Source organism: Mirounga leonina, unplaced genomic scaffold (assembly GCF_011800145.1).
Source record: "Mirounga leonina isolate KUSES-001 unplaced genomic scaffold, KU_Mleo_1.0 Mir_125, whole genome shotgun sequence".
Taxonomy (NCBI): Eukaryota; Metazoa; Chordata; class Mammalia; order Carnivora; family Phocidae; genus Mirounga; species Mirounga leonina.
In genome coordinates, this window is record NW_023270305.1 from 57837892 (window position 1) to 57860798 (window position 22907).

A 22907-nucleotide genomic window follows, 5' to 3' on the forward strand; every position below is an offset into this window, starting at 1 on the left:
GCAAAGAATTTTCTTTAAAAATGCAGGAAATGTTTGAAAATGTCAGAATTGCCAGAGTAATGTCTGAAATTGTTATGCACGCTTCCTCCATTTTCCTTAAAATGTTGCCCCCGGTTGTTGAGACATCATCTAATAAAAATCTGCAGAGCTTTTTAATTAGGTGTTCAATACACAGTTAAAGTTTAATTCCCTATTCCCCTGGGACAAAAGGCCAACAAGACATGGCCCTTGCTCACTTTAAGTATTTATTAGACCTTCCTTGTACTTTGGTCCTTTTTCCTCCTCTCTCGTTATTGTCCAAAGAGAGATGATCTCTGATTTCCTTGTGAGTATATGCATTGGCTATAATGTCACAGAATAGTTGCCATGTAGCATAGAGTTTGTAGGTCCAAAATGCAAGTTGCTTGTTTTGTTTCTTTGAAGTGTGTATTCTTTGCCTCTTAATGATAGCATGCACATTCCTGACAAATTCCCGCTAATAATGGTTAGTTACTCTGTAGGTGATTTTACCTAAGTACAGCAGAGCAGATTGATTCTGGAGTCAGAAAAACCTGAGATCACTGTGACCTCTGGTCTGGCAATTTGCTTAATTGTTCTTTGTCTTGGTTTGCTCTTCTGTAGGGCTAGTAATAGTACTTCTGTCATTGTGATGAGATTCACTGACCTAATATTATTTGCAAAAAAAAAAAAATGTTGCTTTTATTATATAATGGTTCCAGTAATTATGCAATTGCTAAATGCATGTCGTTAACTACCATTCCTTTCTCCTCTCATGCTATATTCTATGGAAAACCTTACCTAGCATTTTTGTTAATCCTTAAAGTGTTAAATTTTCTCCAGATTGCAGTATTTAAAAGTTCTATGATAACACATAAAAATGTGAATTTCTGGTTTCTCTCTTAAAATGGGAAATTTTGGCTACGTTGGCCTGGAATACTTGCATGGCAGCAGTCTGTGGAGCTGGATCCTACATGCCTCCGTGAGAGGGAGAATACGTATGTCTGTTTGCCTCAGTCCTTAGTCAGGCTCCTTCATGAATTTAAGGTGCCCGCCTGGTCCCACAGACATTTAGTCTTTCCTCTGTTCCTTTCTTTGCCTTTGGGTAGTGTAGCTTTTAGGCAGAGTGTCCCCCAAGAGGCAAGTCCAGTGACATTTGAGTCCCTTAGATGAGCTAGGTGTGAAGTCTTGGGCTTCTCTCCTTGTGGGTTTGGAGTACGGCCTTGTGGGTGACTTAATGATCAAATTAGGACTTTTTAGCTTGTATGTGTTAGTATCGGAATTCTGTCAGGACAAAGGTATCCTTATTGCCAAAGCAATTTCTTCTAAAATGTAGAAGGTTGACGCTTTTCCCTTTAGACTTGTGGGTGGTGATGGATGAAAACATGAAAATGTTCTATAGCAGACTTGCTTAAGCACCAGAAGTTATAATTAGCTTCTGCAATAGGAGTCTGTAAAACTCTGTGAGAAGGAAAAGGCTTGCTAACTGGAGTCATGCTTCAAACCTTTCTACCATAGCAGTTGCTGAGACCAGGGCAGTATTTAATTTTTGATTTTCAACTGGCAGGTGTTAGGAATGCTTGGCATTGGTCACTTGAACATTAAATTCAGTTGTAGGGGTAACCAGAGGTTGCTATTTGTAGAACTGACAGTTGGTGGAGGAATCCATCGTGTGTTCCTAACCTGCAGTAAATGTGCTTATTAGAGTTGAGCATCTTAATTACTGCTTGGTACTCAGCTCATAGTAGACAATCAGATTTTGTTGAATGAATGACTATATGGAGGAATATATGCTTTAGTTCAAGGGTCTGCAAACTACTGCGCCTGGCCATGGCCTGTTTTGGTATAGCCTGGGAGCTAAGAATGGTTTTTAAATTTTTTAAAGGATAATATTCAAAAATTTTTCAGAGATAACATTCAAAGGATATGTGAGAGACCCGTAAAACCAGACATGGTTATTATCTTACTGTCTTGATAGGAAAGGTTTGCTAATCCCTGCTTTAGGGGATGGAGGTGCTGACTCCACTCCACGCTCCTTTTCATTTATACCATGTTGTATGTACCTGACTAATCAGTGGAGACGGTGCCGTTGTATTGTGTTACCTACTAATCAGGGCAGAGCTAATGCAACACACATGAAGGCCTTTAATAGAAAGCGAAGGAATTACTGATTAAGAATAATAAAATCCAGACTGACTTTAAGTCTTCCAAGAACTGCTTCGAACATGTCATCGAGTCTGTACTATATGAGGTCAACCAAATTTTAGAACTGGAAGAAAACTCTGAAAACTTCTTGTCCAACCCTTCATGAATAAGGTATACAGAGGAAATAAAGGACTTCTCAAAATGAAATCCCTTTTTAGAACAGCCTTTCCCTAGCTGCTTTGTTGGATGATTTAAAAAACAAAACAGAAAACAAAAACCAAACTAGATTTTAAGAGCCTAACCTCTAAAGTAGGAAAGTTTGGTTAGTTCCCTGCAGTTCCCCGCCCCTCGAGGGGACAGTGAAAGCTGACCCGAGGCAGGGTATTCAACCTGTCTGTCCTGGAGTTGTCTCCATCAGCTGTGGTAATATTCCTACATCCCCAAGTTGTTAAGAGGAATAAATGAGTTCACGTTTGTAAAGCATTTAAAGCAGTGCCTGGCACTAATATAGTAAGAACTATATTGGTGTTTGTTAAATACAGAAGGCAGTGGCTAAAAGAATATTAATGGTCAGTTTTATTAACGAGTATATGAGATTGAGGCATCCTGATTTCCAGGGTTAACTATTAAAACATATATCACTGTGCAGACAATGCCTCTGATCCTTAATAAAATATTACAGGTGGTATTTTTGGTACCTGAAACCCCTTCTCTCTGATCGTAAATATTCCCTGCCTCGTTGTTGCTTATTCAGCTGAGATTTTAATGTCTGAATTATTCAGCTCATGTCGATCTTGAAATACTTGTTAGTGCTTTAAAATCAGGTTTAATAGCGAATTCGCATACCTTTTCAGGCTTCCCATTTAAAAGCTAAATGCTGTATCAGAGCTGAAACGGTAAGGTCTACCTTTGGCATGTTCTCTGGTCTCAGAGAAAACTTTAGTGAACTACTTGGCCTAGTATAGTCCAGAGAAAATAAATCTATCTTAATTAGGATTCTGAAATTTCAAATTGAGACTGGTGACTTACAGGTAAAATATCCTATTACTTTACCAAGTCTCCAACGATTATGCCTCTGGTAGGTTGGCATTTAGACGGGATGCTTCTATTTGAAAGCTTCAACTTTGTGTGAATTGTTTTTAATAGGCTAATGTTATTTTCTTACAGTTTGCAGTGTTGATGTGGGTATTTACCTATGTTGGTGCCTTGTTCAATGGTCTGACACTACTGATTTTGGGTAAGTCTACAAAATAATTTGAATGAAAAACTGCACAATAAGAGATTATGTGCAGGAGTTTAGAGACATTTTAGTGGAGAAAATCCTTATATTGTAGGGAAGACGTTTGAGGTTGTGAGCTCTTTAAATAAATTGCTGATACTGATATTGTATATTGAATTGCTACTTTAATTCCTAAAGAATGCTCCAGTTAACAGTGATAAACCAGATGGGGGCTGGCCTCACCTGATGGTACAGTCATAAATCAGACTAACATGGGATACCTGTATTTTATGAGGCCTGTGGGATGTGATTTTAAGCTAGGAATGGTTCCTGTAGGATCCCTTGCTTCATTCATTCATTCCTCTTGAGTGGCTCTCCACCAGCAGGTGCCTCCAGAACCTTGGGTATTTATTCATTCATTAGGAACACTGCCTGAATGACGAGTTTACCAGTTAGATGACTTTTCAGTGTTTGTTCCCTAAATCATACCAGTCTATTTTAGAGGTTGTGTATTTGCTTTTTCAGCTCTGATTTCACTCTTCAGCGTTCCTGTTATTTATGAACGGCATCAGGTAATTTCTTAACTGTAGATTTCAGAATACAAGCCCCACTGTATTACGTAAAAAACAAATCGGTGCTGGTTTCCAAAGCCTTATAAAAATGAAAAATATGGTTTCTTAAGCCTTTATTAAAGCCTTTAATTTGCTGGAATATAGTAACGGTTTAATAAGATTCTTTAGGAATGTTAATTTTCTAGTAACTCCTTTATATCTCTTTCAGGCGCAGATAGATCATTATCTAGGACTTGCAAATAAGAATGTTAAAGATGCTATGGCTAAGTAAGTATTTAAAATCTGCAACTTTTTTTTTCCTACTAAGGATAAGGTGTGCTGGACTTGGAGAACAAAGTGTAGTATTTTCATCTTATAGGCCTAATCAGTAGCATATCTTAATCATACCTAAAAAGTACGACTGAATTGCCAAAAGATTTTTCTCTCCATTTGGATCATTGATTCCTGTGTTTGCTCTGTGTTGTATTTAAGGCTTTAAGTCTAATTCAGGAGGTAAGGTGGCAAAATTACAGCTTACAGTTTGACAGCCTTAGGATTTCATGTCCTGTAGAAGCTGAGCACTTACACAAGTAGTTCTTGAAGGATAGCATTTTTAAATACTTAAAATTGAAAAATCTTTCCATTGACCTTTTTTCCCCAACCTTTTCATTTGTAGAATCCAAGCGAAAATCCCTGGATTGAAGCGCAAAGCTGAATGAAAAAGCCAGAAATCAACAAATAAAGGGGATATTCATTTGATTACATGGGGGAGGGTCAGGGAAGGAGGAAACCTTGACATTGCAGCTTCACAGACCTTTATTTTTAGCATTGCGGTGTCTGAGGAAAAATTACCTGTCTTGACTGCCATGTGTTCATCATCTTAAGTATTGTAAGCTGCTATGTATGGATTTAAACCGTAATCATATTTGTTTTTCCTATACGAGGCACTGGTGAATAAAAAAAAGATCTGAGAAAGCTGTATATTACACTTGTGGCAGGTAGTCTTGCTGTTTTTTTTGGGGGGGGGGATCGCAGAGAAAGTGGAGCTGAAAAAAAAATCCTTTCCACAGTTTGTGCACTGTGTATGGTCTGTGTGGATTGATGCAGATTTTCTGAAATGAAATGTTTAGACGAGATCATACCACTAAAGCAAGAGTGAAAAAGCTTGCCGTTCTGGTATGTTCTAGGTGTATTGTGAATTTTACTGTTATATTAATTGCCAATATAAGTAAATATAGATGATATATCTATATATAGTGTTTCACAAAGCTTAGACCTTTACCTTCCGGCTATCCCACAGTGCTTGATATTTCAGAGTCATTTGTTATACGTGTATAGTTCCAAAGCACATAAGCTTAGAAAAAGAAAATCCATTTCCAGGAGCACTACCATCTGTTTTCAATGTGAAGCGATGCCATGCACATAGTAAACTTCACTGCACAGACTTCCTGTAGTTCATTTTGTTATAAACTCGGAACCTCTGGACTGAATCTAATGCTTCCAAAAATGTTGTTTGCAAATATCAAACCTTGTGATGCAAAAAAATTATAAAATGAAGATTTATACATTTGTGGTTTAAGCTGTCCTGAATCTGTGGAATGCATTGTGAACTGTAAAAGCAAAGTATCAATAAAGCTTCTAGACTTAAAGGATGCTTGGTATTTTGGTTCCCTGAAAGGGCAGCCACCGTTCAGAGTACATACACACAATAGCCTTTGCTTCTGGGGCGTGGGGGCAGGTCCACTCGGAAAGCATTGCCAGCGCGTGGGGCAGCTGTGTTTACATGATCCAGTTTATTTGACACGTACATACCAAAATGTTTTCAAATGATGTATTTCTTATACTTTGCTAATTGAAAATAAATTCATGCACCAATATTTTAACAGAACACAGTACAGGATTTATGAACATACATAAACTCATACCATATAAATGTTTACAAATAAGATTTAAGAAGTTTCTTGACACAGACACTATTGCTCTGTAAATATAGTTTGTATATACCCTCATTGATCAATTTCTTCTTCCACATGGTTATTTCAATGCAAGGTCTGATTATTATGAAAGGTCAGGTGTACAGTAGAGGCAGACATGGTTAACACTCAGCGTCACAGGGTTACAGAAAACAGAGTTAGGACTGCACAGGGGCTCAAACGGGGGACCCAACAGCCTATCAGGGGATTAACGTAAGGCATTCATAACTGGGCATATAAAAATAGCTTCATGAGTGATCTAATCCACTTAGAATGCAGAAGCACTTCTGGGGTTAATATTAGTCTGTTTAACTGAAAATGCTTCATTTCACCTTTCTCTAAACTGACAACTGCCAATAGCCAGGAACTCAAGCCCCAGAATTTTGCTTCACTGACGGGAAGGGCTAATTGGCGTCTGTGTGCTCAGAGTCCCCGGTCCCTCACTGGCCTTCCTCGAGGCGTGTGTGGGCCGCCCCTCCTGGGGTCAGCGGTGAGCCACATGTGAAGTGTGACTGAGACGGGGTAGGGCTATCTTCTGATTAATATTGTCCAGGTCACATTTTCTGTCATCCAGCCAGCTCTGAGGAACTCTCTAAGCTAGCTTATTTTGTTCTATAATCTTATCAAATATTGCTTGGGCTTAGGAATTTGTTCAGCAGGGGTTTTTTATGTTTTTTTCTTTTTATCTGGACTTGACCTATATAGCTCACCTGAACAAATCCATGGGGTCAAGTCAGCCCCACTCGGGGGGGGCGGGGGGGAAGACCCAATGCAGCCTTGGGTCACCTCATTTATTACCATTTTAGGATTAAGGGTTCATCCTCCTAGACCCACTTGAGCTCCCCCCCCCTTCTATTTTGTAGTAGCGGTTTATTTTACTTCTATTTGGATTTTGTAGGTTTGGCACTGAACTGTGAAAACCCATTTCTACCCCCTCCCTCCTGAATTTCAGTTTCTTTGCTGCTCACCTGCCACTATTTCCCAAGCAGGTAACCGGTGTCTTGCATTTAGGAAGCCGGGACATAAACACATGACATGGGTGACAGACCAGGAATCTGTTAAGGGTCCTGTAGCCCTCCTCAGTTTTGAAGTTTTAGCACCATATGTAGAAAGGAGAATATCTGTGGGAGGTGAGACAGCCCACACAACTGGAAACTTTCAAAGGCACTTAATGGATATAAAACTCTGCAAATGAAACATTAAAAAATTAAGTTTCTCAACTTGTTTATACATGGCTCATTTGGTTTTGAAAGCTAAATGTGGAGAACTGAGGCTATCGGTAGTTCTAATGCTTAGGTGCATCTAACTGAAGCGGTCTTGTTCAACTCATTGGTAAAAATGAACATTTTTAAAGTATATAGAAACAGAATAGCAAAACATCCTTTGTAAAAGTTCTGATGCAAATTAAAAGCTACATATTGGTTAGGGTAACTGAGGCTTTAAATTCTGTCGGTGGGCTACATGGTCAGAGAGGACTTTTTGTGTCGTGTCACGAACAGAGGCAAGCACTCCTCCCATGTGAGAACTGACCTTCCGGGCAGCACAGTTCCGCAGAGGATGGGGCGGTCACCCCGCTTCGCTGGCACGTGGCGCTCGTGTGGCCTGCAGCGCTGTGGGCACGGAGGGGCCCCTGCGTGCCTCCGCGGTGGCTGGCGGGCGGGCAGCAGCAGCGAGAAAGAGGTTTCTGGCATTTACAGACATCGCCACACAAACACACTGAAAAAGCAGACCAGATACTGATCTTGCGTGGCTGGACATCATCATTTTGTCAGGTGACCAAAAGCAATCTTACCAAGTGCTCCAGAGTCAAGCTCGGGATGTACCGGATGTTGTGATTTCCATCTCTAAAGACGAACCAGGGATCTTGCCACCAATTAAAGAGCTGCTTTTTTAAAATGGCCTATTGGTTTTTGTTTCGTCTGGCTCTTTCACCAGCCTGAGTGTGCCGAATGGAAGGACTTTGGCACCTTGACTTCACACTCTCTCCCGTTACTGCTGAAGAGGTTTTATCAGCCCCACTTGGGTAGGAGAGCCTTTGCTACTGTTGGACATAGAGCCAGGGGTCCGAGTACACTCCCATGGCCACAAAGGCCCAGGGGCCCTGCAGTTTAAAGGTTACTTCTAAGCCTCATAGAGTCATCAAAAGTCACCTCCGATCCCCTGCACCGGGGTGACCAGTTCACTTAGTCTCTCGTCGCTAGCTTGTTGGCAGCCTGGCGGGCGCGGCCCCGGATGGGGGCATTCAGGGGGGCCCCGAAGTGGGGACAGGCTGGCGGTAGGACCTCAAGGGCGCTCAGTGCCGGCCGCTGTCGGCACGGCAGACCTGAGACCGTGCCCCCCCACCGCAGGCTATCAGAAAGCACCTTTGGGGGCCGTTTTCTGCACCATCCTTCTGGCATTCTCTACAGGTGCCTTTTCCACAACCTCTCAGACCAGTGGATTGCTGGTCTGGATTGCTCTATTTCTTCTTCATCCCACCCCCAAGCATTTTGCTTGGGCTGAAACGAAACCAATATTCATGTTGCAATAAAGCCCTTCAACTACGTTAGAGGTAGAGAATGAGAGTTGAGGAATGACCTCGTCCTGTTCGTCCACAATCCAAAGAAGGAATGCCCTTGGAGGGACAAGAGGAAGGGGCCTTGGAAATGCTGCAGAGGCTGAGGTCATCTCTGGAGCAGGCTGGCAGGGGTCCTTCCAAATCACTGGAAGGCCAGTCATGCCTCACACTGAACCCTGGGCCTTACACTGAGCAGCAGTTAAGGTCAAGAGCAGCCCCGTCCAAATAGCTGGTTAAGGTTCTCCTGCTACTAACTAGCACTGGGCCTAATGGCTTCACTTCTCATCTGACCTCATGCAAAACTGGGGAACACCCTTGTTTCTCAGGGTGACTGAGGCTTACTACTATTTTTAAACCTCTCTTGGTTGTGGATTAGTCATCCATCTTAAGAACTCTGGTGATCAGCTGGAAGTTAGGAGTTAAAAGACCTACGGATCGAGGTCATTTTAACCTGATTGTAGGCAAGGATGCCACGGGCTGCCTGGAATCAGCCATCTTGGGTCCCCCCCCCCCCCCCCCCCCCCGGCAGTGCTCAGAGTAGCAATCATGCCCTCCCCTTCTCACCAGTCCCAGGACAGCTCCAGTGGGGACATGGGCCCATCAAGTTTGGGGTTGGGAGTCATCAGAGACTAAAGACCATTGGGACGTCAGCCCCTCCCTGTGTCCCTGGGACACCTGATGTGGGGGCGGGGGGAGGGAGTATCATCCAGACCCAGGGAATCCAAGCCAGGTCGGTCAGGGTCCTACCTGCAGTCATCTCCTCCAGTGCTGACCACATACTTGTCGTCATGAGAGAAACGGATGTTCGTCACGTGAGCTGAGTGGCCGAAGTAACGCTTATGTTTGGCCTGTGAGCAAAAGTGAAGAGAGAGAGCTGAGAGACCCTGCCCCTCCCAGCAACCACAGACCACTTCCGGGATTCCAGTCTCCCCCTGCCGGAATCATCTTCACTCTGGCCATTCCCATTGGGTCTGGACAATTCTCTCAGCCAGCCTTTTGCTGACTGGCTTTCCCGTCCATTCTTGCCCAAGGTGGACGATTTGTACACCTTCCATCTTCCCTTCCCCTGGTTTCCAGGCCCTCCCCTCCAGAGGGAGATGAAACGGTTAGGGGTCACCAAATCTCCACAGGGCCAGAACAAGGTTGCTCTTGTTCTAGAGTCTAGATGGCCGTCTCAGTGTGGCCCCACCTCCTGCGGTCTGCAGAAGGAAAGAGCCCGGAGGCAGTGCACGGAGGTTACTCCGAGGAAGACTCACAAATTTTTCTGTGCATGGAAAATCAAAGAGCTTCACTAGCCCAAAGTCATCTCCGGTGACAATGTTGAGGCCAGCATGGGTCACACACGCGCAGTTGACATCAGCCTTGTCTGCATTTCGTGGCCAGATGCCAATGACTTCGTCCCCCAGAACGCTGTTTGAACAAGAAGAGGTGTCAGCAGCAGACGTAGGAGAAGGCTGCCGGCAGTCAGGCACCCTCTCCCGGGGATAAGAGCGAGAGAGGGCTTTTTGCATCCTTCACTATGATCATGTGGCTCTTCTGTCCCTTCCCCCTCTGGGCACTTACCCTTGTTCTTACTGTTCTGCTGTGCCCCAGTCCCTCGCACCCCAGAAGAAAAGTTGCCCCCATCTTTGAGTCTCTCTCTCGTCCCTCCGGTCCTTCCTTCGGACTGTCCGCCTGCTCACAGCCCGGTGGTGACCCTTCCCTCGAACTGGCAAGGCCCTCTTCCTCATCCTAAGCGGCCCTGCCTCCCCGCGCTGCACCGGGGCTGAGTCAGGAGCCCGGGGACCATTTCCCTTTGCACTTGCTGGGTGAGGTTGGGCCCTGGGACGATTACACAAAAGGAGGGATTTTGCATTTCAAAAGCCCAGGTTGGATCAAAGCCAGTGGCCCAAACTGGTACCAAGAAGCCTTCCAAGCCCTCCCTCCCCGCCAAGAAGACAAGATAGCTCCATCTCTGAGCTTCTTCACATCCTGGCCACATGCAAACTTGGAGACCGGGCCTGGCACAAGAGGCTCTCTCGTGACCTTCTCCTTGAGAAGTTGTTTTCCTCCAGTCACCTTGTCCAGGAGGCCCAGGTGATCTTCTCGATGACCATGGCTTCGGTGACCTGCTTCCCCAGGGGGACCTCATGCACCTGGCGCTTGTAGGCTCCTGTTGACACCTGCAAGCAGAAGGCAACCAAGGCCCTCAACCTTCTCTCCAGGTCAAAGGGCTCCCCTTTCGGTGGGCTGTTTCCCAGAACACCGGCCGAGCCTCTGGCTCCCCAGGACTTTTCAACAAATCCAAGTTCAGCTTGAGGCTGCGAAGCCTGTGGTCAGCCTGCAGCAAAAGTCGCGGGAGGAGGACATTTTCCCATTCCTTTTCTGGCTCTTTTCCGAAGTCCTAAGGCAGTGGTTACCCAAATGTGGTTCCTGACCACCAGCAGCAGCATCTGGAAAGTTGCTGGAAATACATACTCTTTGGTCCCCCCCACACCAGACACTCCAAGGCTGGGGCCCAGCAGTCTGTGTTTTAACGCCTCCAGGGGATGTCTGATGCTCCAAGTTTGGGAATCCGTGTTCTGGGAGAAACAGGTGCTTTGGTACAGAGGTAGGCAAGTTTTCTCATGGACAGCCACTGACGTAGACGATTTCTGAAGCATCTAGGGCCTGACCCTTTCTTCTCTGAGAATAGCCTAGGGGGAGATAGCCATTTTCCAGAAAATCTCCAGCCCCTTCTACCCCTGAGGGTGCCTCTAGCCTGGCCACCCTGGGTTTTCCTGCTGTGCACGGAATGCGCCAAGATCTTCCCCACCTCAGGGCCTTCGTACAGATGGCCCGGAAAAACGTTCCTGCCTCTCTCTGCTGGCTAACTCCTACACAGCCCACAGACCTCAGCTTAAATATCACTTGTGCGGAGAGGAAGTGAATCTAAATTCAGCGCCTGTTAAATGCTCCCACAGCACCCTGTACTTTTCCTTCCCAGGACATAATCACAATTTGTAATTGTATGTATATTTTGTGATTATCTGTTGAACGCTTGTCTTCTCCATTACAGGGCAAGCTCCAGGAGAGCAAGGAGCAGGCCCACTCTGTCCACCCAAAAGCCTAGCAAGGTGCCTCGTTCAGTAGATACTCCTGATGAATGGGTCCCCTCTCGTTTCACAACAGGTATCCGACTCCAGGCCGGCTCACCAACGCCTAATATTTGTTCAGAGTGCTGGATAAGACATCATTCTCTTTTCAGCTCAAAGTCCCAAAGGTGGGACCCCTCTTCATCCCTTCCCACTGTCTGTTCCCCCAGGAGAGTGAGGAGCCTCCACTCCAGGCCCAGAGTTCAGGTCCCAAGTGTGGACGGGCCACACTACTGAAGACGCGGAACGGAAATGACCATGGATAAGAAGCCACACAGGCTCAGGTACGGCCCCGGGGAACCCGAAGGTAGGAAGATTTGAAGGGGAGGAGGTGGGGGGAGGCTAGAAGTGGATTAGGGCTTATGCTGCCTGCATTTCTTACTGAAGGACAACTCCACTTTTAAAATTCTAGTTCTTCAACATTCTTAAATTCTCTAGGCCTCTGCCCTTTCCTTAATAAAGTCAGGGGGAAGTAACAGTACTGACCGGGTTCCTGTGACGAAGAAGTGAGTACACAGCCCCGCACAAAGCAAGCACTCCATTGCTGTAAGCCACCACTGTTGGTGCTGTGGCTGGCATTATTCCTATTAGTATTAGTAATATTATCATTATTATTATTGGTTGCCTCGGAGCGCAGCAGAGCTGAAACATACCTGGATGTATCTGCCATCCGCTGAGAAATCCATCTGAATGACAAAGCTTGGAATATCTTTGCAGTAGCCAATGCGATTCAGGCTTGTGCCCTGAGTGAGGTCATAGAAGTCAACTGTGTGTTCAGAAGAACCAACAGCTAAGAATCTGCTGTCTGGGCTGATTCTAGAAAAAGCAATCCAAGAGCATCGTCCATAAGAAGGGCTGTTTGGGCCGGTCCAGCATGAGGTCGGCTCTGGGAGGGGCCTCCCAGGATCAAAGGCAGGGAGATCTCACTTCATGACTCACACACGGTTACCTTCTCTGACATGCTAGGGAATTCAGCCATTTCTCTGGATCCTAGCCCAGGGCAGTAAGGAAATGCATGCAGCCTTAGGTAGAATGGCGTGGTACATGTAGTTTTTACTTGGTAAAAACTCTCATGGAAATTAGCAAAGACATGTCTGAGAGTTCACGTGTGGGAGAGTCTCCTTTCACAGCTGGCTCGCTGAAAGGGACGCCCCTCACAAATGAGTTCTTCAGTCCAGCCCTGGCCCTGACCCTTCTGGAATGGGAACCACCCTCCTTCTCCCTGCCCAGACCACCTGCTATGTACCTGATATCCTGGATAGCAGATTTCCGGTCTCGTTTTTTCCCCCAGACTTTGAGGCTGTTCACCAGCAAGATGACAAACTCCCCATTCTTCATGCCGATGGCCACCATCTCCCCATCGGGGCTGTAGGCTGCACACCTGGCCGCATGGCCCAGGTTCACCTTGTTGAGCAGCTTCTACATGGAAGCAGAGTAACAGTCCCTGAGCCCCCGGCCGCCTCGGCTGCTCTCCCAGGGAAATCCCGCACCCAGGCCAGAGCGCTCAGGCTGTCTCTGCTGCCACTGTGGGCCTGCAGACCTCTTGCTTCTTACAGGAACCGTCCCCGAGGAGCCGAGGCAGCCAGGATGTTTGAATTAGAGCCGCCTGGGAGACAACACGGATCAGGGCAGAGGCTGCCCAAGTTTTCTGTAAGGGGTTTGGTAGTCCATACGGTAGGCTTCACGGTCCATATGATCTCTGGCCGCCACTGAGCTCTGCCACAGGTGCCACGTAACCCGTGAGCCCGGTTTACTTTGTAGAACAGGCAGCAAGCCGGACCGGACCCTCCAGCCTTAGACCGCCCCCCTCTTGCTCCAGGAAAAGAGCTGGCGCTTCCGCACCTGGTGGCTCAAATCCCGAGCCCTGGCTGTCACTAGCCGGGTGCGTTTGCGTCAGTGACTTCCCCACTGTCCCTTTGGAAAAGAAGGGAGATTAATACTGCTCGTGCAAGACTGCTGTAAGCACTAGCGATCACGCATATGAGGCATCTGGTGGGTAGCAGGTACTCACTAAATGACAGCCATTGTTGATAGTAAACACAGTAAATAATTATGAAAATTCACGTAAATATAGCAACCATAATTGGGCTTTTGCATATCTGTTCTTTGATCCTCACACTAAAAATATGAAATATTTACTGGCTATTTTGTGATGAGCCCAACTATTTTAATTATTAGAACTTAAGCACTTGTTTTATTTTTTTAACTTTTTAAGATTCTTTAGAGAGAGGAATCTTTAAAATTCTTTAGAAAGAGTGTGAGTGAGCTGGCAGGAGGCGGAGGGGGGCGGAGAGAGAGGGGGAGAGGGGGGAGAGGGAATTCCGAGCAGAGTCCGTGACCGGCATAGAGCCCGATGCGGGGCTCAATCCCACGGCCCTGGGATCAGGACCTGAGCCGAAAGCAAGATTGGGACACTTGACCAACTGAGCTACTCAGGCGCCCCTAACTACTTGTTTTAATATCAGATAACACTTGGCCACAATAATTTTCTCCCCAGACTACTCTTTGCTATTTTTCACTCAAGATGAATTTTTTAATTTTTAATTTTTTTCCATATTCCAAGAGGAACTTTGGTGGGATTTTGATTGACACGTTCCATTTGGGAACATCTGATGTTTTAAATCATTCTTAGTCTTCCCACCCAGGGAAGACCTATCTCTTTCTTTTTAAGGCTTTGTGGACTTTCCATGACAAGAGAAAAATTTTCAGATTATTTTTTCAGATTATTTTCAGATTATTCCTGTACTATAGTTATGGATGGATACACAGCTAAAAGACGGACTGGGTGTGTGTTGGCTGTCTAACTTACTGGCTGACCTGCCACATCGCCCCTCTCTGGCCTGACCCTGGCCAGACCTCTCCTCCCGCCAGGCTCCGGCCAGACCCACCTGCGGGCATCCGAGCCCGGGCAGAGAGGGCCCCTCACCTTGTCAGCCAGGTCCCAGATGCGGGCCGTGCCGTCGTTGCTGGCAGAGATGAAGATGTCCTTGGAGGGGTGTGTGGCCAGGCCCCAGATCTCCCCTTCCATGTGTCCATCAATCAGGATGTTGGAAGCAGCATTTTTTTCACCAACTTCAATTATTTCTCCATCTTTGGTTCCTACTAAAATTTTTCCCTGTTGCAATAAAAACATTAGAAACAAGACAAATACTGTATGATCCAACTCGGATGACTTACTAGTCCAATTCACAGAGAAAAGTCAAATGGCGGTCGCCAAGTGCTGGTGGGAAAAGGAGAGGGGCGTGAGTACTTCATAGGTACAGAGTTTCAATTCTACAAGATAAGAAACGTTCTGTGGGTGGACGGGGGCGATGGTTGCCCAGCAACGGGAATGTACTTACTACCGCTGGACGGTACACCTAAAAATGGCAAAAATGGTAAATCGTTACGTTCTCTATCTTTTGCCACAATTTAAAATGAAATAATTTTATCATCTACTCGCTATCTGGGGGGTGCTCGGTCGGCAGACAAAGAGATGAACATAGGTAAAAAAGAAGGAGATCTGTATTTTAAAGAATAACTGCAAGAAGAACACAATTAGAGCAAACTGGGAGCAGCTCTGCCAGCAGCAGTGCTTCCATGGGAAGGGCCGAGAGGCTTCCGTGGCTGACTCAATCGCCCACCTACGTCACCCCTCACCTCCCGTTCTCCCTCAGCCGTGGAGGAGATTCCATCATCGGGTCTCTGCAAGAACATTCCACAGACAGCAAGCTCACTACAGAGCTGAGCAGCCAGTTTCTGCTGTTGGACAGCTCAGGTTCTTCTAAGTTCTCCCTCACGCACCGAACAAAACGCCATCTCCGATGAGCCCCACGTCTGGGCCTAGCTCCGCCCCACCTCCCAGATGTCTCATCACCCTACCGGATGACTGCCATCAATCTATTTAAAAACAAAGATCTCCATTCCTAATTATGGAGCCTCCAAGTCATGTCTGCCTTTTCTTATGGGGAACATCCTGAAGCCAAAGCAGAGGTTAAGATTTATTTTCAAGTACCTCGGAATTTCTTGGGGAGTTAAAAAAAAGAAAAGGAAAAAAGGAACACACGCATCATGACTAAGATTCTGATTTGGCAGCTCTGGGCAAGAGCCTGGACATCCATATTTAAACAAAACACAACAAGAGACCAACAACAAAAAAACCCAACCTTGCACTTGTTTCTGAGATTCAACCCAGGTATGACTTGAAAACCTATGGCTTTGAGTCAGTTTGATGGCCCCTTCCTGCCCTCTTACTGCCCATGTAACTGTGGACATAGGCAAATTATTGACTATCTCTATGCCTATAGTAATAATATTATCTGTAATAGCAGCTAACATCCACTGAATGTGGCTATGAGGCAGGCATAAGGAAAGGCACCATGCATTATAATGCATGTGATCCTCACAAGGACGCCTGTGCTGGAACAGAAAGGTTAAGTAACACACCCAAGGTCACACAGCCGGCGCTACTCAGAAGAGTCTGCACCTGGGTCTGTTGGATTCTGCTACGCCAACTCCCCACGGCAGTTCAAGTCCCACCTCGGAGGCTGGTTTTAAGGATTCAACAGTGCAGCACAGGGAAGGTGTCCGGCCGAACTAACTCTCCCTTGGGCCCCAAGGGGATAGCTGGGGGTAGACCGGCCCCGCCCACTCACTTTGCCCCGGCACACGGAACGCACACACTCCACCAGCTGGCCTGTCTCCAGCTGGAAGGCTCGGCAGCGCTTCATCTCCTGGTCCCACAGTTTCACGGCACCTCCTTCTTTGGTCCTAAAAAGGATCAAGAGGCACACAGCATGTTGGCCCTTGTCCTAAGACTTGCCCGTGACACGCCAGGCCCCGTCCCCATCATCAAGGTCACAGCCACTGGGGCCCAGCAGGACAGACCCTGCAGGGTGGCCTCTTTCTCAGCCCCACCGATGGGTAGTTACAACCATTTGGACTGGCAGATTTCCTAGAATACTTTCAAAGGCCACTATGGTAGAAGGAGAGGATTGCAATCTAAAAAAGTCAAACCGTGTTTTTATCAGATCAAACATGAAGAGAAATGCTTCTCTGTTTTTCTGCTTCATTTTCACATCTCTGTCCCCACGGGAACTTCTCTCCCCTCCTCCCCAGCCTCCCGCCCCCCAAAGAGCTACAGAGAGGAACACTTGATGATCAGCATAGTTACTCGGGTCTATCCAAGAATACCTCTCTGGATTTTAAACTACCATGAAACCAGCCCTCCCCATCTCTGACTTATACTTCTGAAAGGTTTGACCTAGGGCCCTCTCGGAGTGAGGGGAGACCGATCTCCCCGCTGCAGCAGAAAAGATGGGACAGCGAAAAGCTGCATTTTCTCCCAGGGGGAAATGTTTCTGTCACTCTCACCCAAGACAGTAAGAGAAGCCCAGCTATCCTCAGGGGAGTTTCAGCTTACGGCCGCTCTTTGCCACCGGTCACTATGAGTCCGTCCCGAAGGGTTGTGTACATTGTGAAGACGGGGCCTGTGTGAGCCTTGGCCACCAGCCGGATGAGGAAGTGGTCCTTCCACACGTAGACGTCTCCATTGATGGCACCCGTGAAAGTGAGGTTGTTCTGTAAACAAAGGGACACCTTCCACACCAAGACACTCACAGCAGCTCTCAGGAGGGTCCCCTCCCAGCCACCTGCTCCTTGCTTAGGTTACCAGAGCTAGAGAAACACAAACACACGCTCAAATTGACCTTCTGTGCTAAGGCAAGGCAAAAGACTTGACAGGAGACCACGAGGCAAATATGATAAGAAAATCACTCAGCCCTGAAATTCACTCTCCTGAGTTGGTTTGGGGCATTTGACTTCCCCACTGTGTGCACATCTGCATGCAAAGGAACTTCCATCCTGGGATCCAGCCCCAGATGACTGCAGAGTAAGGGGTAAGGGGCAGGACTCCAGCCCAAACTTTCATGGGCTTGGGAACAAGGTGCGTAAATCCACACCTGCTGGACCAAGACTTGGCTGGGTTTCAGAATGTCCCCAGGGGAGCCTGCATTGGCTGAGGGGGCCCCACAGTTGGGGCATCTGTGGCACAAGAAGGCTAGGAGGAATCGGGAGGCTGTCCGGGGCGGGGGGGGAATCAGTCCCACACCCTCTGCACTTGTCTAACCCAGGCCTAACAGGCTTGCAAGTCAGTCTGCCTTTACAATGATGAAGCTCCTGGCCTGAGTAGTGTGTGTGTGTGTGGGGGGGGGGGGTCCGACCTTTTCTAATGAATATTTCAAGGGTAAAAATAGGGAAAAATACAGTCAACTCACTTGTGCTAAAGAAAGGGAATAATGGTTGCAAGTAAGCCAATAAAGGAGAAAATGGGGAAATAGCTTTCTTGTTGCTTGCAGCTTTGTGGCTATAAGTGCCCCCCCCCCCATGCCCATGCCCAGGGGTCAGGGTCCCCTCTCAGGAAGCTTCTGCTGGAACTCACAGCACCGAAGGCCACGGAGAGCATCGTCTGCATCTTGGCAGCTTCCATGGACCCGATGACCCCTTTCTTGTAAAGCAGGGCGCTGCCTGCCAGGGTCCAGAACTTCATATGTTTGACCCCGACGGACACAAATTGGGTGTCTGAGTCGGGGCGAAATTCCACCACAAATATGCGCTCCAGGTGACCCCCTCGGCTGGCAACCTTGGCACCTGTATGGGTGAGAGATTCTGGTGAGGGGGGTGTCCTCCCACACTCCGGGTCAGGCACTAAAGCGCAGCTCACTCAAGATGGCTCTCCATCCCAGCAAGGCCCAGGGTACCCTGCAGATGTTCCTTCTTCCTCAACAGCACCCTCCCCACCTCAGACACTACTCTCAACACCTTATAAAATGGGAACTCTTATTATCCCCAAATTACAGATGAGCCAAACTGAGGCACCGGGAGGTTAAAATAACTTTCCCCAAATTGCTCTACAAATAAAAGGTGGAGCTGGGGTTGTCTGAGGACAAAAGTTAAAGCTCCACAGACGAGTCAAACACATAAATGCGGTTGAGGGAAAAACTAGTAATTAAGTATAAAAGGTAGAATTTTTAAACCCAAAAACCATGAAAGAAAAAGGAATGTGAAGGACTTTTTTTTGAAGAACGTAAAAGCAGAGAATCTTGTAAAGAAATAAAGAACTCTCTAAAGGAATGGGAGTCTCCAATTACACTCCAGAGGAGAGTTCAGCTTCCCGTGGGCGGGAATCATGTGGTGAGTTCAGACACCAGAAGTGAGGAAATGAAGGGTGCCCTTTGCCGTTTTCTCATATCTGGAAGCTTCCACCCCTGGGGCCATCCCTTCTTGCTGTGTTCATGGGGGCCTGGATGTGGCTTGTGGGGGTGAAGTGAGATGGAGGGTTATGTTCGCAGCACTGCCGCTCTGGAAATTTCCCAGGCTCTCTCTTTTCCGCCCTGAGAGTACACTTGAGTGGTTTATTTTGCACCTTCTTCTAAGCCACTGTTTGTTTTTTCCTGGTCTTACTCCATGGACCCTTCTAATTGTGGGCACGCCTGTGTCCCGCCTTGCGGTGGCTTCTACTTTGCTCAGAACAAGTTTCATTCAAGTATCGAGGACCTGACAACGTGCACTTTATATAATAAGCTCATTTTGTACCCAACTTTGTTTCTTAGCTACACACACACACACACACCTGGAGTTCCACAAAAACAGTCCTCCAACAAACGAAGAATGAATAATATGCTCTCTAATGGTAAGAAAAATGTAGATAAACCACCCTCAAAACTGTATCATCTGTAAACAGGACTTGAAGTGAAGGAAAAACCACACACAATCGGCTCAGATGAGCTGGTGGTTGGTGACACAACATTAGACATTGTTACTGGCTCAGAACCCTTCTGCAGACACCCAAAGGCTGGTTCCAACAAAGACAATGGGAGAAAGTTCCCCAAGAGAAGGCTTCTCTTGATCATGTTTCAAAGCTTACTTAAAGTCCTGGCTCTCCCAGTACCCCCCTCCCCCCGGAGGTCGCAAGGCACCCCAGGTGAGCAGGAGTCTGGGCTGGGGCAGGGTCGGAGCAGGTGCTATCCGGAGGGGCAGATAGCAGAAGGGAGGAGGATGGGCCTGGACTGAAGGACTAGCCTGTGCGCGGGGCCCAACAGGACGACTCTCTTCCAAGGACCTAGGCATGGACTTGGTCTTGGCCGCTGCAGACGGCAGAGTTCGTGCCGTAGAAGGCATAATGAAGCCAGTTAGGCCCTCACAAGAAAGGGCTTTATAAGCGATTTCCAGCAGTGGGTGGGCTGCCTTGGGAAGTGACGTGGGCCATCTTCCTGCAAGTATTCGGCCAAGGATGGGAGTCAGCCTGTCAGGAGTGCACTTGCAGGGACTGCTCTATGGGGGAGATCTGGACTGGTCCTTCCAATGCTACAAGGCTACGAGTCTATAGTTTAAGACCCCCAATGTCTCATCAGGGGCTGAGTCTATTTAAGACCAAGTTGGCATGACAGGAAATGAAGCTGCATCCCCAAAACTTAGATAATGGGGCCATTTGGGCACCATGCACCAATGAACAAGAAAATGAGAAACGGACAGGATAAGATGAACGAGTCTCATCATAGAAGTTTGCAGGTTCCCAACCTCTTTTTCTCACATGGGGGCTCAGGAGGCATTGGAACTTAGCTCCCAGCTCTTTCTAGCTCCCTCCATGGGGAGGTGCTGAGATAATGAGTCTTTAGAAGCCCTGAATTGGAGAAGAGCCACTTCCGTGCGTGCCTGGCTCAGTGTGCCCCAGATACGGGCTGCCCGGCTGGAAACAGACCTCATTAACGTCCTAACTAATTGGATCTGTTCTGCCAACCTGAGAATACACTCAGAAGATTGCACATCTTTGATTCTAACATGAACATAAATTTAGTAGCAGCCTGTGTATGTGTGTGCGTGAGTGTGTTAGGGAAAGGCAAGAAAGAAATCCTGTTACATTAAATGTAAACCTTGATTATAAGGTGAATCCCCATTTCGAAAAAGTTAAAATGCCAAAAAATAAAAAATTTTAAAAAAGTGTTTCTGAGCCCATGGTGGTAAAATCCTGCCCCAGTTCCCGTAATAAGGCAACCAGGGTGACAAGGCTGCAGTGGGATCTAGAGGTCATGGAAGGAATGTCAAGGACATGGACATTTGGGTGGGAAGGGAGTTAGGATGGAAATGGAGGAGGCCACGGTCTTCTGCCTGAGGAGGAAGGCTGCCAGCAGAGAGTGCCCACAGAACCTTCACTCAACCAGCCCGGGACTGCCCTGGCCATGGGGTCCAGGGGTCTGATGGGCAGTTTCTCCGGGATTCTCCGGCTTCCACCGACCCAGCAGCAGTGCCCACGGTGGGCTTCAGAGTGGGGCCCATGGAGGTTTGAGCCCCGCACACACCACAAGCGAGCCTCCCAGAGGAACAGACGGCCTAGCTCCTTTTACCTTCCTGCCAACGCCAGACGGTGATGGTGTGCTCGGGGTCCACTCCCACCGACACCAGGAGCTTCCCGGTGGCACTGAAGTTGATGTAATTCACCCCTTTCGAGTGGAAGCACCGCAGCATCGAGAGGGTGTGTTTGGTCATGGCGTCCCAGATGTGGATTGAAGGCGTCGTCCCTGAATGTGTGAGGCATGACACAGAACTGAGGCTGGAGAACGGGGTGGGGGTGGGGGCAGCCAAGGCCACGCTTAGGTTCACCCCAAAGCCTTTTTAAGACCAGCATCCTGGGGTGTTACAGTTACTGGGCCTCAGAGACCCCCAACCTGACCGGGCCAGCGGTGAGAGACGACGAGACACACGTGCCGTGCTTTTAGAGCCGGAGGCCTAGGGGGCACTTACGTCCCGCACACGCACTTGTGCAGGGCTTTATGCAAAGGAAACTGGTGAGCTCAGTGATTCGTATCAGCAGTTTCGCCAGATACAATCAGCAAACGCGACACAGCGACATGACTTTGCCGTGCAGATTCCAACCGCTCACGGATGGAGCAGCCTTACCTGGGGTCTCCGTCATACCAACTGCGTTGGGTGGACAATGGCAATGAGGAAGCGTCAAGGGAAGACAACAGCTAAAATAAGTCACGTTTCTAATAGCGAGGCACTTAGCAGCAGCATCGGGAAGCTCCAAACCAAGCTTAGAAATGGACATGGGTTCAAGGAACACAAGCAGCGGATATGTTTGTAAAAACTGCCTTTGAAACGACAAAGTTAAAAAAAAATAACACAACACAACCTCTCACAAATGTGAATCAGTTCACATTTGTCGTTGGCAGTTCCCCAGGGTCCAGAAGAGCCAGGCACACAGACTGCAAGCTGCCCTCGCCAAGCACAATCCCAGACTACAGACGTGGGGCTCTTTATCTGACCCCTGGCGTCTGAAAAACTACCCCCACAAGTCCACAGGGATGGGGCACCCGTTTATTTGGACTATCAGGCTCTGGTCTGACTTTATGATCCCTCAGAATTACCAATCACTGGGTATTTCAACCCAGACGACACAGATATATTGGGGGCTCAAAAGATAACAGTAATGTCGAGAAAGGGTAGATGTCAGCAACCCTCCCGCTCCCTTTCCAGATAATTGCCCGTCAGGCAGTGTCCCTGCTCTGCTGGGGGAAAGCTCGGCGACTGCGGGACCCTCCTACCTATCTGGCTGGTGGCCACCACATTTCTGTACTTGGGGTGCTGGTTCACCGTGAGGCAGAGGATGTCATCCGTGTGCTCGAGGTAGAAGCTCTGGCTCCCTAGGGGCAGACACGGGAGGGTGAGTGGGGGCGGGGGGTCTGCAGACCTCTCAGGGCAACCCCGAACTATTATGTAGCGCCTGCAAATGCCTTGTAAAACTGAGCGGTGAAGGCTCCAAGTTCTCAATTTTAGAATCATGCCTGGGGAGCTGGGAGACCTTTTTTTACATTTACAGATTCTGTTCCAGGCCGGGTAGAAGAGCTGGGGTCTATTCTCTAGCACCTGCCGGCCCCTGCTGCCCATGGGGGTCCAGAGCTCAGTCCAAGTGCAAGGCTCCCAAGGGCCCAAAATGATAACGAAGATACTACCTAACTGAGCAAAATGGCACCACTTACTCATCTGAAAGGGAGGGCTATGGAATAGGAAAGTAATCAGGGACTCTCTTTCAAATCCTTATTTCTCAAAGCACCAATCCACTTGGGTGCCTAGACGGCACAGGTAAGGTCTTCACCCCGTCATGCCCCCACTCAACATATGTCACAGGAGGTAGAAGAAAGGACAAGAAATATGTTATCATCAACTATGACAAATGGGCCTGCCGACTTCCAAGGTAGCCACTGTAAACCCATCCAAAGGCCCAAGAACTAAGAGGTAGATGAAGGCACTGGTAGACAAAGAAATAGCACATTGCTACTAAAGTGATAATATGTGGCTACACAAAAGAGAAAACAT

General features: G+C 47.6%; 2 protein-coding genes across 6 annotated transcripts in view; one reads left to right on the forward strand and one right to left on the reverse strand.

Annotated features, from left to right (window-relative positions):
- Nucleotides 1–5561, forward strand: part of RTN4 (reticulon 4) — a 69143-nt gene extending 63582 nt beyond the window's left edge. For all 4 annotated transcript variants that reach the window (XM_035001547.1, XM_035001544.1, XM_035001545.1 and 1 more), the window contains 4 exons: nt 3310–3379; nt 3887–3933; nt 4142–4200; nt 4589–5561. In XM_035001547.1, coding sequence (XP_034857438.1) covers nt 3310–3379; nt 3887–3933; nt 4142–4200; nt 4589–4631 — 219 coding nt within the window. In that variant the 3' untranslated portion in view covers nt 4632–5561. The remainder of the gene's footprint in view (nt 1–3309; nt 3380–3886; nt 3934–4141; nt 4201–4588) is intronic.
- Nucleotides 5562–9101: 3540 nt separating this feature from the next.
- The window catches only part of EML6 (EMAP like 6), a 261708-nt gene continuing 247902 nt past the window's right edge, over nt 9102–22907 (reverse strand). Inside the window, exons 30-40 of one of the 2 annotated variants that reach the window (XM_035001542.1) lie at nt 22136–22234; nt 20936–21109; nt 17974–18182; nt 16957–17114; nt 16190–16304; nt 14482–14670; nt 12802–12974; nt 12209–12371; nt 10501–10604; nt 9699–9852; nt 9102–9290 (exon numbers count right to left, since the gene is read on the reverse strand). In XM_035001542.1, the coding sequence (XP_034857433.1) occupies nt 9186–9290; nt 9699–9852; nt 10501–10604; nt 12209–12371; nt 12802–12974; nt 14482–14670; nt 16190–16304; nt 16957–17114; nt 17974–18182; nt 20936–21109; nt 22136–22234 (1643 nt within the window). In that variant the 3' untranslated portion in view covers nt 9102–9185. Of the gene's footprint in view, nt 9291–9698; nt 9853–10500; nt 10605–12208; nt 12372–12801; nt 12975–14481; nt 14671–16189; nt 16305–16956; nt 17115–17973; nt 18183–20935; nt 21110–22111; nt 22235–22907 lie in introns of both variants that reach the window. The other variant, XM_035001543.1, reaches the window with a different exon arrangement.